A 17,664-nucleotide genomic window follows, 5' to 3' on the forward strand; every position below is an offset into this window, starting at 1 on the left:
TTAGTGAAAATGATTAATTTCACTGCGGGAAGAGAACCACAACATTTTGACTGTTCATCTAGACCTTTTATTGCAGCAGTTCTTAAATACAAACATGTATCAAAATAGACATGAAAAATAAATATAAAATAGATAAATACAGTATCATTTAAAACATTCAATGAACAATAGATTATTGAATAAATAAACAAAAACATAAATAATCAAAAGTATAAATAGGACTTTTCAAGTTAATCTAAAGCTGTCGCCGCTTGAGGTAGGTGATGTCTCTTCTCGCCAATCATCTTGGGTCGGTTCATGTAGCGCATTGCTCTATGAGTGTCAATGAGGAACTGGTTGAAGCTGCGCAGGATAGCGTTGACTACCGTCATCTTAACCCATTGCGATCCGGTGGGGAGAACGACCTCGGAAGACATGTTCCCCGTCTTGTGTCTCTGCTGTGAATAGAATAACCATTGGTACAGGCTTGAATTCGTATTTCTGTCCCCCAAAAATGCTGACTATGGTTAAGCTCATTTTTGCCAAGTTCACATAAGTCCAAAGTCAAGCCCAATGTCCTTTGGGACACAATGAGCCTTTCATGTGAATTCTAGTAAAACTAGAGGGTTTTTGTAAAATATCGCCTCCCAGTAATGATGTGCATTCATAATAGGCTTGCGTAATAAATATTTTGAAATGTGACCTATTAGATTATATGTAGCCTACCCACACATTTTGCGCAGTGACTCAAGGTCTGAATTAAACCAAGGACGTCTAATTGAACTGTAGGCTAACTTGTTTTAACTGCAATTATGAAATAACATACCATATCTTTGACGGTATTTAGCAGAATACTTGTCCTGTAGATGATTCCATCAACAAGAGTGGACTGAAAGTCCTTCTTGACGTATTCCATTTGCTTCTTATACTGCTGCAGGCCACTGAAGATCCGTTTCAAGCATCTGGACTAAAAATAAAGAATCTGTTAATATTTTACATTATCAGTTTGCAAAGAATCAGTTTCTATTTGGTTCATGGACGTAGGGCACGTCAACAGTCCCAACAAAACATTGAATCGATGCCATGGCCTACCTTGCTGAAGTTGGCCTTGAAACACCCATCAGATGAGCTATTGATTGGAGACACGATCACATCGTTTGTTTCCTCAATCTCGGGGAATTTCGAAATAAACTGAAAATAGCAATGAAAAATAGCACATATTTCAATTTTCAAGAACAGCCTGCAGACACTAAACTTAAACATGAGAACTCTTCTAACTTGTGCTTTAAGTTATATAGGCTTACCTCTGCTAGAAGTGTGGCAACGTCCTGCTGGAGCACTGAGGCTGTGCTGACGACAGAATTCTTAGCGTTACCTTCGAAATCATCTCCTGAGATGCCTGCGGATTCTTCGACGGTGGCTATGGACTTCCCTTCCGTCCGCGAGAGGGTTACAGCAAGAAAGGCGCTGACAAGTAAGCCTACAGGGAAGAAAGAGAGAAGCAGGATGAGAGAAAGTTTCGGAGAGAACCCTCTGACCAATAAGAACTCAAGAAAGTTTGACGTTTCTCTTACTCAGTAGGGAAGGCATTTTTGCAGAGGAGATATTGTAGTGAGTCCTGAATTTGTCTGAATTTATATAGTTACAAATTTAAGGAAACCCCAAACCACACCTTCAACGCTAATTTTTGTTTTTCTGATGACCTAAACATTGAGAAAAGCCGCTGACGTATGTAACTTCCTCTCATTTCATTCATTCTCTGTGACTGGACCTTAAGGAGGATGAGTAGCCTAAAACCGCAGCCTACACGTAGATAGATAGATAGATAGATAGATAAACTTGTATTAATCCCCGTAGGGAAATTCAGGCGTAATAGGAATAAAATATATAAATACAAATAAAAATAGTCCAGCTTCCTCCTCGTTCACCCCTCCGCAACCAGAGTACCCAATTAGGAGATGGGGGCCTCTTCTTGCTCTGCCGGTAGTCCACCACCAGCTCCTTGGTCTTTCTGATGTTGAGCTGGAGGTGATTGCTGTCACACCACCCTTCAAAGCTCTCCACCAGAGCTATGTACTCCGCCTCGTTGTCGTCCGTGATCCAGCTGACGATAGAGGAGTCATCGGAGAACTTCTATAGAACATAGAACCCTGTCCTCACGGTGTTGAGATAAACCTACTCAGTAAGTGTAATCATACTGTACACCCTAAAACAACACGAAAATAACCACAGTTGCAATATCTCTTAAGAAAGGTGTCCCGTGGTCTAAATTGTATTAACACACGATCCTTACATTGGCACAGCCATGCGTAACCATCTGACAGTTTTAGAATTAATATGAAATCTCCCAACTGTAATGCTCTGAATATGGGCCTAAGTGGAAATTGCTATTCTGCTATTCTACACCTAACGTGTTATCACTCATCCCAGTTATGGGTGCCAAGTCTCATCGCAGTTATGGGGGCCAAAAATACAGTGACTAAGCATTTACCAGCAATCCAAATATAGTGCACATTGATTGTGACAGCTTTTCTAAGTGATTATGAGCATGATTATTCAGGTTCTGACAAAGACAATCCCCTTTAACCCGTTTAGTCATCTCATAACCTCCAGACTCGACTACTGCAACAGCATCCTCTATGACTCTCCCAACACAATCCTCAATAAACTTCAATATGTTCATAACTCTGCCGCTCGACTGCTCACCTCCACCCGCCGCTATGAACACATCACCCCGGTCCTACGCAACCTCCACTGGCTCCCGGTCAAATAGAGGATAGACTTTAAAATATTACTCACCACCTACAAAGCCCTAAACAACCTGTCCCCTCCCTACCTTTCAGACCCACATCCGTCAGGCTCCCACCCTATCATCATTCAAACAAGCCCTCAAAACTCACCTCTTCAAACTCGCCTCCACCTGCTAACCCCTGCTCCCTATCCTCCACTACATGACTCATTCTGCACAGCATTTTTAACTAAAATGTTCTGTTTGTTTATTATTATTATTATTATTATTATTATAAACTGCGAGGAAAAACAGACCAGATGTGGATTTCTAGAACAATGTGACATGGTGGATAGATATTTTGTAGAAGGTGAAACATGAGAGGAAGAGCATCTAATCCTTCAGTTTAAGGTCATTTGCTTGGAGGCCAGATCGGCTAAATTCACTTTCAATAAATTCACCAATTCTAGCTGTGCTCCATTGGGGATTGTTTCCAGTCATTGCATCCTAAAGGGCGTAGACTTCAGGTTCATTTTGTAACCACTAGACCGGCCTTTCACCAACTGCCATTGACCACTATCGGAATGCTATACTTCCTACTTTGCCACTATTACTACTATTACTATGTTGTAAGCTGATATATTAGCCTTTCCCCAAATCCTGTTGGCGGTAAATAAACAGTATCTTTGGCCTCATATGGCCTCAATTCTTCGATGTTTGCTAGCATTGCTACAACTGGTTGTATTGCTTTGTCTTACTCTAGCACTGCCACCATAGTATATTTCAAACAAACACTTCACTTAAACATCATCGCACTTAGCCATGCCCTCTGGTCGCTGATTGGAGGCCACCAATCAGAATGGCCAAGCGATCCATCTTGCAAACAGAGTTTACAGACTACGCACAGCCAACCCTGAGCTAGAAGCAGAAGGTGAGCGGAGCCAGGCTACAGATCTTTGCATCACTGTCAACAAGCCTGGCCCAGACGTAAACCTCTCAGTGCAGAGAAACACTCACACACGCCTGTGGGCAGTTTCCTACAAATGGGTTTAAGGGGATTTAAGAAAGTTATTCCTGGGATTATTCCCTACCCCAGAGCTTAATTTGTAACTAATATCAGGTAGGAATACAGGGAATACATCTGCTGCGGAAGCATTGCCTCTCGTACGTAGTTTTAGCAGGAAGGGCACTGGGAATAAAGCCAGGGATTTCATAATAGTGAAGTTTCATTTTGATCTGCCTGAAAGTGTGGAAATTTACAGGGACTTCAAATTCCTTTGTGACAACCAGTTGGCTGTGTGTAATTTTAACTCACTACAGACGTTTGTGGGGAATAGAACAGATGGTTTTAGTTTTAGGGTAATTGATCCAGTAAGCAAAAACTGTGACAAATTAAGTGAAAAACAGTATAGTTAATACATTTACAGTACATGTGTTGTCTGTGTGTGTGTGTGTGTGTGTGTGTGTGTATGTGTGTGTTGCCTGTGCGTGTGTGCAGGGGCGTTTCTAATGGACTGAGCATGAACCCCCTAACTCCACCCCCTCACCCCTACCGTCAAACTTTTATTTTTAGAAGTACAGAATCAAGAGCATACTTTGTGTACATACATGTGTGTGTGGACACCTTATATACAGAATAATGTAAGAACATATTTTGGAAGGCAAGTCACTGTCATTTTCATATTGTTTTGAACTGATCCTACCTTCTTTTGTAGGCCTACCTGTGGAGATATGTAGGCCTACTTATTGGGATGCATTTAAGGTGCAATATGTAGAATTAAGTGGCATCTAGCGGTGAGGCTGCAGATTGCAACCAACTGAATGTTTCTACATTTCCAAGCGTATAGGAGAAGCTACGGTGGCTGTCAGGCGCAAAAACACGAAAGGTCCTCTATAGTGCCAGTGTTTTGGTTTGTCAGTTCTGGGCTACTGTAGTAATATGGCAGACTCTGTGGAACCCGCTCCCTATGTAGATATGAGGATATCATTCTAAGCTAACAAAAACACAACGATTTGTAGCTACAGGTGATTGATTATACACTAATGAGAACTTGTGAAAAATGATCAATACTATATTCCATTTCTGCCTATCGATGACCTTAAATCCTGCATACTGCGCCTTTAAAGTGAAGTAACTTTGGGATTTTTTGACCTGGGCCCTATTTTCCCATCTTTTTAGGTCCAGTTTTTTACTAGGGAAAACGTATTGAGTTAGAATGCTATAACCGACAACCGCAAACAGCTATACAATGCAACCCTATTTGGTAAGCATCCATGTCAAAGTAAACCGTTTGTTTTCGGCACTGACAGGCTCATAATGTTATTATAAGTGTCTGACAATGTGTAAAGGATCCCTACCGAGATAGACATGTGTCTGATTAATAACTGTAAAGAAACTGTAGAAAATGACAGTTGCTCAGTGACCAAAAGGTCAAGAGGGGCATCTCAGAAAACCGGGCTCCCCCAAAACTAACCTGTCCAGGTCTACACCCTCAGCCCAGGAGGCCATAGCAGGAAAGGCCTTCGAGCTTCACAGAAGGCCATGACTGGCCGATTGAATGGGTCTTTTGGGGAGGGTGTCAGTATGAAAGCATTCAAAATATACCATCACACCAGAACTTCTTGGTCTTGTCTTTTGGGTTATTTCAGATGTATTTTCAGACTGTCTAATTTCAGACAGACAGTGTTCGGCATCCCCCCTTAAAATCCCCTCTTATTCACTACTCTCTTCCCTTGGCTCATTGCACAAAAGTGGGTTCTCTGAATGGGAAGCTTTATTCAACATTTACAAATAGTGTGGCCTGTTGTCAAGCCACGATGCCACTCTAGTGGTGTGGTGGCAGGGTGTTAAGATGCCGGAATGCTTGGCAGTCTGCAATTTATATGATGTTGATATGAATATTAATGTTGATGTTGTTGTTTATATGTATGAATCATGATGTGAGATGACGTCAGCTTTGATGCTGTGAGGATCAGTGCTACGCATCTTTCAAACCAATTAGGCCAGGGTTTATTTTCCAGCCACAACTACTGTTTGTCAGCTAATGTTAGCTGATGTGTCCACTTTTTATATCGGATGCACTTGAAAGAGTGAGCGCAATTGTGGGTTGATGACGTGATAAAAGCTTCAACTCCAGGAAACACTTCATGCTTTCCTGGAAGAGAGTGCAAGAGGTTATATTACGTGCACGCCAGATCTAGATCAAAATGAATGACAGTTGTCCTAGATATCTGCGGGTATCTGGTTTTGACGCTGCAGGAAATTAAATGGCGCTACTCATGAACTCTGTTTAGCAATGCGTACATTCCCTGTGTAATTAACGATTTTGTGGGGGAACATAAAATCCTGTGAATTATACGATTCAATACGATCAGCAAATGAAAATGAGACTCACAGTCACAAGAAGGTTGGGGGGTTTACAGAAGTCTCAAAACATTTTCAACTCATAAAATACATATTTCTTTAGAATTTATTTTTCTTTATTTCTTTAGAATTTGTTTTTGTCAATATTAACACCAGCATTGATGTGTTTCACCACAGTACAGTCATATCATTTAGTTTACAGCTAAAAAAAACACATTCAACTGACAATTGTCAAATACATTGTACTTAAAATACTCAATATACAAAAGCCACATATAGTTCAATAAACATTACATACTGCACATACATACATACATACATACATACATTCATACACACACACACACACACACACACACACACCACACACACACACACACACATACATACATACATACATACATACATACATACATACATACATACATTCAAATATATTATTTATGGAAAAACTTGACTCAACCTTGTAACTTAAATTATTATATGCAATAATGCACATTACTTTGACCTCTGTTTATGAAAAGCTGGTTGAAGTTAACTGTACACAAGGTACCTCATTGCAAATATTTAAATGATTAAGTTTCAACACAAATCATGCCAGGAGCCTATAAGCAGATGCCCATAATTAGATGCTGCTGAGGTTTCAGCACTTGACAGAAACTTCTTAGAATTTAGGTTTTTCCCGGTTACATGCAGATGCAAAAATGAAAATTATTATAGGAGTAGGGAAGACCCCAAAGCCTGTCTGATTTGAAGTGTATCTATTTGTAGTGTGGCGTTTCCCAGGGGGAAGTCTTCACACAATGATTTGCCTCACAGTATATGAAAATCTGTCACATTTGTCCATTTACCTATTCCGTCCAATATCTCTTTTCTCTACGAAAGAGATATGGTGAGCGTGCAGCCTGTAGTATGTAACTGACATGAATGTGTCATAACTTCAGGAGCTTTGATACTCATAACTGCTTTTTGTGGATAGCTGCTTGGAGAATCTCCAGATGATTCATTTTAGAGCAGTTCCTCACCTATCCAGTAGATGGCAATATAGGCTTATTTGATTTCAACAGATGCGCACTCTAGCCAATAGGGGTCTCCCTGTCCTCACAGTTGGAACTCTTCATTGACAGAGTAGTAAGAATGCATCATATTTGTGTGTTTTAGGATTTAACTGTTGGCCAGAGATGATATTGTAAGAGATTATGTCTTTTACATTAGGAACTGTTGATTTAAAGGCAATTCTGCAACAACAGTTTTGCAGTATGATGCTATTTCATGAGACGGTGCTCTCACATGAGTTCCTGCCAAGGCACAGACTATATCACCTTGAAGGTCGGCTGCGTTGTCCAGCCCCATTTAAAGCCACAGGATCTGCTCTCCGCCAATCTCATCTCCTCTCCTCTTTTTCCTTTCTCTTCCTTCCTTTCTCTCCTCTCTTCTCTTCTCCTTGGCTGTATGCCTCCTGTGTTCTCCCCCTCTCTCTCTTCTGTACTTGCTGTGCTCTGTTGGAATGGAATTGTATTTGTGCTCCAGTCGCCACGGGCACTCTTCAATATTTCATCAAGAGTTTGTTTGAAGAGCTCTGTATGTGTGTGTCTATATATATATATATGTGTGCGTGTATGTGTGTGTGTGTGTGTGTGTGTGTGTGTGTGTGTGTGTGTGTGTGTGTCCGCGTGTGTGTGTGCACATGTACTGTAGCTGACAACTGGAAAGAGGAGTGTTATCAGTGTGGATGAAGGCTTTCTTCAGCCAAAGGAAAATGGTTGCACTTGGCTCCATCTCTCTCTCTCTCTCTCTCTCTCTCTCTCTCTCTCTGCTTCTGTCCTGTCATTGTCTCTCTGTCTTTCTCACACACACACTCTCTCTCTCTCACACACACACACACACACACACACACACACACACACACACACACACACACACACACACACACACACACACACACACACACAGAGAATCAGAATCGCTATCAAACAGTCCTCCGTCTGTCCTTACACGGAGCCGTGCAGAGGCACATAAGAAAGCATCAGCCCTGCATGCTAAACAGGGTGGGAGGGAAGGAGAGTGTGTGAGAGGGAGAGGGAGGAGAGAGAGGAGGGTTAGGGAGAGAGAGAGAGAGAGAGAGAGAGAGGGAGAGAGAGAGGGAGAGGGAGATAGGGGGGAGGAAGGAAATGACAGCCACTGCTAAACCACACTGCCGGCTGCATCTGCTCTCTCAAATAGACACCCTCAAGAGAGGTAACATACACGCACCCAGTATTGTTTTAACTAATAAATGTGGCTGCTGGGATAGGGGCACACTGTAACGAATGAATTCTAATACGTGTCACTGCTGCATTGAGGCTGACTTTGTGTCGTGCCTGAGCCCAGTTTGAGCCTGCTCTTAGTGTGACTGCTGTGTGAAGATGATACAGAGGGGTGATAGTGATAGTGTGTGTGTGTGTGTGGGTGTGTGTGTGTGCCTCTTTCACACTGCCTCTCCTCCCAAGCCTGCGGGGAGAGAGGGAAAGATGAGAGCTCAGTCTGGGTGAAAAAGAAGAAGGAGAAAAAAAAAGAAAAGGAGAGAAACGAGGCCCAGGAGAGAGACCTCCCGGCATATGAAGTAGGGGAGTGTGTTGCGGGCGTGCTAATGATGGCAGCTGGGCTCCTGACAATGTTCCCGTTGTGCACCTTTCGCCTGGCTTCTGGCTCCACAACCATCTCCATTCGAACCCCCCCATACTGATAAGAAGAGTGGTAAAGAGTGGTCATTGTACACCTCCGCTACCCTTCTGGCTCTGCGCTAGCCCACAACAACCTCGCCGCCCCACCCCTACCCACCCATTTTGGGTGGAATGCTGAGGCCACTGTGCACCTCTGCGGTCCCTCTGGTTCAACGTGAGCCCACAGCTAGCCACCATTTCAACCCCTCCCCCATCCCAATTCTTGACAAAGTGGCGTGTTCTGAAGGCTTGTCCCCTGAGGACAGTGTTCGCAACACACACACACACACACACACCATTGAGGGGGTTTAAATATCACATATGAGGCGAGACAGCTCTGATTATCTCTGTTGCGTAACTGAACATATTATAGGCGCCTTGGTAGGCAGCCTGAAGAGACAGCTGAATGACAGAGGGTGAAGGTTATATGATGGAGTGATAAATATGCAGTCCTGGTACATCTGATGGGATGCCCTGATCTACATGATGTAAATACTACTACTAGTACTACTACTACTACTACTACTACTACTACTATTACCACACTAAATGTGTGTTAAAGTCAATATGGTTTAGGATATAAATGTCTTATCTTGATTAGGTAAGTGCATGTGTGTGTGTGTGTGTGTGTGTGTGTGTGTGTGTGTGTGTGTGTGTGTGTGTGTGTGTGTTAGAGAGAGAGAGAGAGTGAGAGTGAGCGTGTGTGAGAGAGAGAGAGAGAGAGAGAGAGAGAGAGAGAGAGAGAGAGAGCATTCCTTCACACACTTGCGCGTGTGTTCATGCTAACAGTAGAACTGCATGCTCAAACAATCCGCTCTGCATTGATAAACTGCCAAATTAACTGTCATCCATTTCCAGAAGCTATGCAAAATGTGATGAAACTCTGCATTCTCCATATGTGTGCGTATATGTGAGAAAGAGAGAGAGAGAGAGAGAGAGAGAGAGAAAGAGGAAGAGGAGGAGGTAGAGAGAGATGGGGTGAGAGAAAAACAGAGAAGCTGACATGTTGGCAGTAAATCTTACATCAGCACTTCTCTGATGGTCTGCTCTGACACGTGCTCTGTTCAGGTGAACATGACCAGTAGAGTGGCTTAAGTATGGCCCTGTCCTCTCCTTCAATACGGCAGATTGGAAACGCTTCACAGCTTACATGGACGGTCCCCACTGCACCACCCCCTTCCCCAGGCTTCTCCAAGGAGCTGACCACTGCCCAGTCACAGCAGCATTACAGCCTCGCCATGGGACACAATAAGATGGTGTAATACACGTGTCCTCTGGCAGAAGCTCCCTCCTGAAGTCTTTCTGTCTATCACTCTGGGGCCTCCCACACTACTGTCATCTAACACCTCTGTGCCATACCTGGAAATAGAAAGAGAAGATGAAAGGGGACACACTCACACACACACACCACACAACACACACACAAACACAAACACACACCACACAACACACACACTCCCACAGACACACACTCCACACACACACACCACACAACACACACACAGCACACAAACACACAGACACACACTCCACACACACACACTCCACACACACCACACAACACTACCACACCACAACACACACCACACAACACACACACTCCCACAGACACACACTCCACACACACACACACACCACAACACACACACACACACACACACACCACACCCTCATACTACCATCCCAACCCCCTCTTTTACCAAAGCCACCTGCCATGCTGACAGCAGCACAGGGCGCGAAGGGACCCCCCACCCCACCCCATGCTGCAAACCTTACTGTCCTAGCCCCCCCTCAGGGCAATACTTAGATTCAGCGATACACAGAAGCAATCCTTCACTGTGACACTGGCCTACTAGTGCGGAGCCTGATTATCCCCTCTACAGAGGTCTAGCCACCAATTGTTGTTCCTCTTGAATTGCCATGCCTGTTTGTGTTTTTATCTATTTAAGAAAAGCACAAACAGAAAACAGTACAAATTGGGTGAAATAACCTGTTTAAGCAGTCTCAAGGATGACCTTTTTTAAAGCTTTCAATCTTGTTACCGCACTAGAGCAAGGCAATACAACACAATACAACGGAAAGTGATTACAACATCAGTCACTAAATAATATAATAAAAAAATGCACTGAAAAATAATGAAAAAAAGGGTCCTTTATTGTCCCTGTTATTTATTCAGATATTAATCACTTATTTGACGACACATCTCTGTTGCTGTAGAACAGACTGTGCTCCTACCGCAGGTGTTCCTTTGATTGGACTGCATTCGGGTCGGCAGGGGTCTTAGCAGCAGTGGGGGGGGTGGGGGGTTGTTTTGAGAACCCCAGAGGGTGGTGTGTGTGGGGGGTGGGGGCTGGGCGCCTGCATTTAAGTTACAAACCATTTTCCAACCTGCCATGCATTATTAACCAGCCATCTCTGCCTGGCAGGGGCATGTGATGCATGTGATGTGTGTTAATAGGAAAGCACCCTCGGGCAGCACAGGCAAACAAGACCTTACTGTACCAAAACAGTGCTTATAAACCACATCAAAGAAGCTTCTGCAACTACTGTGTGTGTGTGCGTGTGTGTGTGCGTGTGTGTGTGTGTGCGTGTGTGTGTGTGTGTGTGTGGATGTGTGCGTGTGCGTGTGCGTGTGCGTGTGTGGATGTGTGTGTGTGTGTGTGTGTGTGTGTGTGTGTGTGTATGCGTGTGTGTGTGTGTGGACGGAGGGAGAGAAGGGGTGCATACAATCTAAAACTCACCTCCTGTCCTCACAGTCGCATTGAGTTGTTTCAAAGTCATGCTCAGTCACACAAAGCAGACCTGAAGCCTGGCCACATCAGAGAGAATTCAAATAAGCCTAACCCCTCCCCCCTAACTTCCCAAGTCTCTTCGGCCCCACCCTTGAAAGAGTACACTAGCAGGGAGACGTTATCTGAATATCTCCAGCTCAGTCCTTTAAAGGTGGAAACTAACACCAAAGTCAGTCATTGTGGTGGAAGCCAGCGTTGCCCAATATCAGCTCAAGTGAGGCTTTCAAGACAAAGTACATGTCTATCAAACTCATACTGTACACACATGTGTGTGTTCATTTGAATTTGGAATTATTATAGTTCAAACTCTCCAAAGTTCAAAGTCCTGTAACCGTCTGTTTGAGAGCTATACATTCTCCTTGTCAGAGTGTCATACCCCAATGTAATTTACAATGCCTGAGCCAAGGCACTGTCAAGCTATCAAGGCATCCTGTTCAACCAACCTTTTTACAAAAGCTAATTTACATACTGAGGCTCTGTCCATTCTAATTGGATGATACCTGAATGGTAAATCTCAAGTGGGCGTGGCTAGATACAGATAGCAATGAGGTGAATGGCTGAAGGCGAGGTAACCATAGACATATGTCTATGGAGGTAACTGTTTGCCAAACAGACCCATTGTTTGGCAGCTGTAGAACAGGACAAAGAAAGTGGTTGCACCTGCCTCAGAACACAAAGGCAGTTGTCTTTTTCTTATTCATTTTGTGTCCCCCAGAGAAATGTCGGAAATCATATGGCTAAAAGTTAGTCCCTCAACTCCTTGTGTAAGTAACACATATACACAAACACTCACTTACTTTCTCTCTCACACACACACACACAGACACACACACACACAAAGTGCATACATGTATGTATATAAATATATACATACATTTCAAATCAAATAACACATACAGCACACACACACACACACACACACACACACACACACACACACACACACACACACACACACACACACACACACACACACACACACACACACACACACACACACACACACACACACACACACACACACACACACACACATCTTTGGGAGGACATAGTTCATTCACAGCTAAATAAATGTTTCTGAAGGCACAGTAGTGGGACCTGACATTTCTCTTTGTCAGTCAGATTGCTACTCTGTGCAAAAATGAGAGGAATAGGTGACAACAGTGGGAAAGGCCTCCATGGTCAGTGACACGCAAAATACCTTGCCGACATCTTTTTCTCAAAAGCAGAATGATATCCATATAGAAGGACTGCCTATCCATAAAAATCAATCAAATACTTGTTGAAGTGGAGAAGTTAATTTAATGATATGGGTTACTTACATTGACACAGTGTTCAGTATTGGTAATGGTATTGTTACTACGAGTTCCCATTGTTTCCAATATGTTAAAAACCTTGGTCAGATTAAGTTAGAGTGACTGATTTGTTGAATCCCAAACCAGCAACATTCTCAGTTTCTGTAAGAAAAGTTGAGCAAAAATGGGGTAAAGGTGCTCTTGCCTTAATTGAGGAAGGGCAGAATTAGACTGTTCTGTAAACACAGACAATTAATTGTTCAGCTGCAAAGGTGATTCTTGCTCGACAGGTACAAAAACAAAACGGGCCATACATGGGCGCTGCGCGACTAGAGCAAACTGGCTACGATGTCCATTCTGAGTGGTGTCGTTGCACTGTTCTCCTGTCGACACCAATTCAAGCGAATTCCCCCCTAGGGTCTAGGTGGAAGTGATGCAGTGATGTTTCCGCACCTGTGACTGACTTGCCAGTGCCACCTCCCCCTCTCCTCGCCTACACTTGTCCCTAAGCCTTAATGCACACTTACATTCTAGTACACACGCTCCCAGTCGAGCGAAGGCGTGAGAGGTAGAGAGAGAGGTAGAGGGAGAGATAGAGAGAGCGATAGAGATAGAGAGAGAGACACGAAGAGAGAGAGAAAGAGAGAAATTGATAGTACTACGGAGGAGAAAAAACGCCTGGGTGGAGCAGCGTCGTGTTGCTGCGGAAACTCGTTCGGTTGAACGCGCGGTTCGTTGCAGATGCAAATAACGTCGAGCAGGGAAGGCGAACGGGGGTAATGGTGATCCCAAACGGGTGTGTGTGAGAGAGACAGCTCCGGTAGGGATATGGAGGAATCTGAGAGCGTCCCCTCCGCACCAGAGGACGGACTCCTGGCTACCTGGCGCTGGAACAGAAACGCAAGGGAACAGGTTCAGCTGAAGCAGAAGATCAAAGATCTACCTGGCTTGTTGAAACACGGACTGCATTTGAGGAAGAAAAGTGTGAGTACCCTACATTATTGTCAAACGTTTCCGTCCTCGTCGAGGTTAATGATTATTTGGCGTTAAAGGGGGGAGACTGTGAATATGTTGTCACTGCCGCCCCTATGGGGTTCTTCTGCCTTGGCATGTTTATCGATAAGCCGTGCGGTTGTAAATGTATAATTGGATTAATGTGAAAAGATATTACTTAAACTCGATATCATTGTTGTTAGAGAGAGAATTTCTGTGACAGCCTTTATGTATGAATTGTATTTTTCTGTTGTCATTGATAGCGGGAAAATTCAGCCTTTTCTTTTTTCATGTCACGGTATCTAAGGCAACAAGGATCCTTCAACCCACTCACACCTGGCGTGATCATAGCCTCACCAACTTAGCTGTCGTACAGGCTACCATGTCACGGCCCTGAAACACATCTTTATCCTTCAATGGCATTGTTCCAGTAAATTATCACCACAACATTTATGAATTAAAGTCATTCAATAGCTGCAGCGGTGACGGGTTGTAGGTCTGTTTGTTTTGAGTGAGGGAATGGTACATTTTACATACAGACATCATTAGGAAGGCGTTGGAACCAATGACTGTTTTATTTCAAGGTAGGTGTTTCAAGACAAGTAAGCCTACAAGAGCGAGACAAAGAAAGAGTTAGAGAGAAAGACTGTGGATTGACATGCATTCCTCTATAATTCAGGTGATGTTCATCCTCAGGGGGGAACCTACTCTCCCCTGTGGACATAGGTTCACCCAGGCAAGGATAACTGCTTCTAAAAGCAAAGGCACTCCATCTTTCCAAGGACATACACCATATTACAGGAACCCCCCCCCGCTGTTGTTTTTAAATTGCCCTTGCACCCAAAAAGCAGAGGTAGACCCATTTTTTTTTCAAAGGTCGCCCACGCATATAGAAGCAGGCGAATGGCAAAATGCAGAAGCTCTGTGTGTTTTCGTGTGGTCCTTCATGTGCTTGCTGGCTCCGAGCTACATGTCTGCCAAGCAGATTGTCTCCCCCTCAGCAATTTAGCACTTAACTACCAGAGCAGGGACCTGGCGCTCTCTCTCTCTCTCTCTCTTCAAAATGGTGTCACAAGGCTGTGACTCTGAACGAGAGTCTTGTAGGCTGTTTACATGCAAATAGACAACAAACTGAGTAGACTACTTGGTAGTCAAATAACAGAATCTGTGTAGCATACAAATCCAATCTTAAATAAACTGGCAAGCTGTTGTGGTTTGGAATTCATGTGGCTGCTATTACTTGTTAAACAGGCAAGTATTTGATGCTTGTCTTCCGTTTGTCAGGTTACATTTATCTTGTCTTAATTGTTAAAATGATTATTTGGGGTGGAGAATCTCTGTTGGGACTTGCCCAGCTTAATCAGTGTATATTCGGACTGGGATTTGAGAGAACAGATGAGGTGAACCTGAAACTGAATGATGTAATGAGCCGTTACACTCATGGAATGTGTCAATATGGCTGACAGACAGGAGAACTCTGAGGAGAACTTGTAGACTCTGACATTAGAACTTTGTGAAAGAGCTCTAAATTCTCCTATTAGAACTTTGTGGAAGAGCTCTAAATTCTGACATGAGAACGGGGGGAAATGAGGGGGGTGGGGGGGGGGGGGGTATTTCATTCTTCTTCTTATTATTTTTTGGGGGGGGGGATGCTGTGCTGCTGTTAGTTTTACCCCAGCTGTCCTTTAAAGAGGTTGGCAAACTCTGGCTGTGTTTTTAAGGATTACCCGTGGAAGGAAGAGGGAAGCAGTAAAGAGGGAGAGTGGTGGAAAGGAAGAGAGGAGGAGGTGGAGGAGGAGGAGAAGGAGAACACCGTTGGCAGCCAGCTGTGGGTTTAGCCTGCCATCCACGAGGGTTAGGTGGAGAGTGGCAGAGGCGACGCTCAGACGCTCCTGATGCGTCCAAAGCTTTCTGTGTCAGAGGTGGGACGGTCAGCTTTGGCTCATGGTGGATTTGAAGTGTGTGTGTGTGTGTGTGTGGCAGAGATGGTGTGTGTGTGTTGATTTGAGCCAGAGGCCTGGGTGAGGTTTGGAGTTTTCAGTGCTGTCTCAGTGATGATGACGGTGGAGGCAGTGCATTAGCTCCTCTGCCTGCGTTCGGCTCTTAATCGCCCCGCGTGCCGCCTGCCGCCTGCAGAAGCCCCTGCTGGGTCCGCATCTGAGCAGCTTTGAGGGTGAAAGCTTGTCAAACAGAGCCTTGAAAAATTATTTTTAAATCCCCACACCCCACCTCACCCCGCCCAACACCACTCCACCCGCTCGACGAGTAACACACTGTGGGCCGTTAGGATGAGGTGTGCGCTCTCTTTCTCTCGCTCTATGTCACTTCTTTCTCTCTCTCTCTCTCTCTCTCTCTCTCTCTCTTTCTCTCTATATCGCTCATGCACTCTCTCACGTGGGGCTCTTGAGGAGAATGCTGGGCTTTTGCCCCGTGTGGACATGATGGATCTCCCTCCCTGCTTCCCTCTTATCTCTCTGCTTGCAGCTCATTTCTTTTTGTTCATGCTCCCTTCTCTTCTCTTCTCTGCTCGGCTCGGGCGGCCTAAGTCTCAGTCCCTCTCAGCTCCTCTGTGCCGTATAGCCATGCATATCACAGATGATTTATCTCAGGTTTTAGCTGTATGTAACATCTGTCACGACTTGAAGTACGCTCATCATCTCCTCTGCCAGGTCAAAGGAGGCTTTAACAGTGCTGGTTTAATGAAGGCGTATTCTGCAGTCGATGTATCTCTGGTTGCGTCCTAGGTTGATGTCAGTCAGCTTGACTTTATCGGATCAGCAGGTCAGAGACGATGAATACAAATTCATTTCTCAAATGAAACGAACAGGTGAAGAATCACCAATGTAGCTTCCATGAAGCTGTGTATATTAATGATCCGGGCTGAGTCGGCTACTTTTGGTTGTTCCCAATCCTGTGTGTCATTAGTCAGAAATGCTGAGCGTTAAACAGCAAAGAGATCTTGTAGTCATGTGTACTAGTAGCAGATTTTGGGTCGAGCGGATAAATCTGTTCATCTTTTTACAAATCAAAAGTGGTGACTCTGACACAGGACTTTTGCTTGTGTATGAGTGTTTCATCTCTGTCTATCTTTCATCCCTCCCTCTTTCTTCCATCTTTTCCTCTCTTTTTCTCTCTCTGCCTTTTTCTCTCTGTTTTCTGTCCCTGAACATCTGTTTTTGGCCCGGCCCATATTTCAATGTACAACAAAATCCTCTGGGACCGACCAAGGTCCCTACACGATTCGGGATGTTGTGTCCAGGCAAACAAATAGAACAGATCTCAGCATCCTAAGAACGCGAGCCCCTAAAAATGTGGACTTGATCATGCCGTCTTAATATCTGACCTATCCTTGCAGCACATGAAGAAATAACACATTAATAAGAATTCATAGGATTTAATTATTATTCACACAAGTACATCATGCAAGTTACAGAAACCTTGCGTTGCGTAAAACCCTGACCTGTGAGTTCCAGCATGGGCATATGATACTTTATGTTGTTATCCATGTAACCTATCTCTTCCCCAATCCCATTTGGACTGAGCGGCACGAACGGAGATTAAATAACAATAGCGTTCTTGGTGTAATCCTCTTTTTCGTGCACACCGCAACGTGTGTGTGTGTTAGTGTGTGTGTGTGTGTGTGTGTGTGTGTGTGTGTGTGTTAGTGTGTGTGTGTGTATGTGTGCGCGAGAGAGGGATGGAGAGAGGGAGAGAGCGCAAGCACGAGTGAAAGAGTTTGAAATTAATTTTACTAAAGTTTTAAACTTGTACCCGGATATTGGAGCTTTATATGTGGGGTGTGCATGGTAAC

General features: G+C 44.1%; 2 protein-coding genes across 5 annotated transcripts in view; one reads left to right on the forward strand and one right to left on the reverse strand.

Moving 5' to 3' along the window:
• Positions 1 to 29: 29 nt before the first annotated feature.
• On the reverse strand, positions 30 to 1,609 carry LOC116225031 (interleukin-6-like). Its single transcript, XM_031586525.2, has 5 exons — positions 1,554 to 1,609; positions 1,284 to 1,459; positions 1,072 to 1,170; positions 806 to 946; positions 30 to 437 (listed from the first exon to the last, which is right to left on the reverse strand). Exons 1-5 carry the CDS (start codon positions 1,567 to 1,569, stop codon positions 231 to 233), a joined length of 639 nt encoding a protein of 212 aa, XP_031442385.1. The 5' UTR covers positions 1,570 to 1,609; the 3' UTR covers positions 30 to 230.
• An 11,682-nt stretch (positions 1,610 to 13,291) lies between these two features.
• rapgef5a (Rap guanine nucleotide exchange factor (GEF) 5a) overlaps positions 13,292 to 17,664 on the forward strand; it is a 67,900-nt gene continuing 63,527 nt past the window's right edge. For all 4 annotated transcript variants that reach the window (XM_012831425.3, XM_031586503.2, XM_031586504.2 and 1 more), the window contains exon 1: positions 13,292 to 13,844. In XM_012831425.3, coding sequence (XP_012686879.2) covers positions 13,689 to 13,844 — 156 coding nt within the window. In that variant the 5' untranslated portion in view covers positions 13,292 to 13,688. The remainder of the gene's footprint in view (positions 13,845 to 17,664) is intronic.

This window comes from Clupea harengus, chromosome 19 (assembly GCF_900700415.2).
Source record: "Clupea harengus chromosome 19, Ch_v2.0.2, whole genome shotgun sequence".
NCBI classification, from domain to species: Eukaryota; Metazoa; Chordata; class Actinopteri; order Clupeiformes; family Clupeidae; genus Clupea; species Clupea harengus.

What these genes read in the sequence shown, in the direction of transcription:
- LOC116225031 (XM_031586525.2), bottom strand. An exon ending in TTGCCACACTTCTAGCAGAG is followed by an intron (nt 1,171 to 1,283) that starts GTAAGCCTATAT and finishes TGCTATTTTCAG; the next exon opens with TTTATTTCGAAATTCCCCGA. An exon ending in TAAATACCGTCAAAGATATG is followed by an intron (nt 438 to 805) that starts GTATGTTATTTC and finishes TTCTATTCACAG; the next exon opens with CAGAGACACAAGACGGGGAA.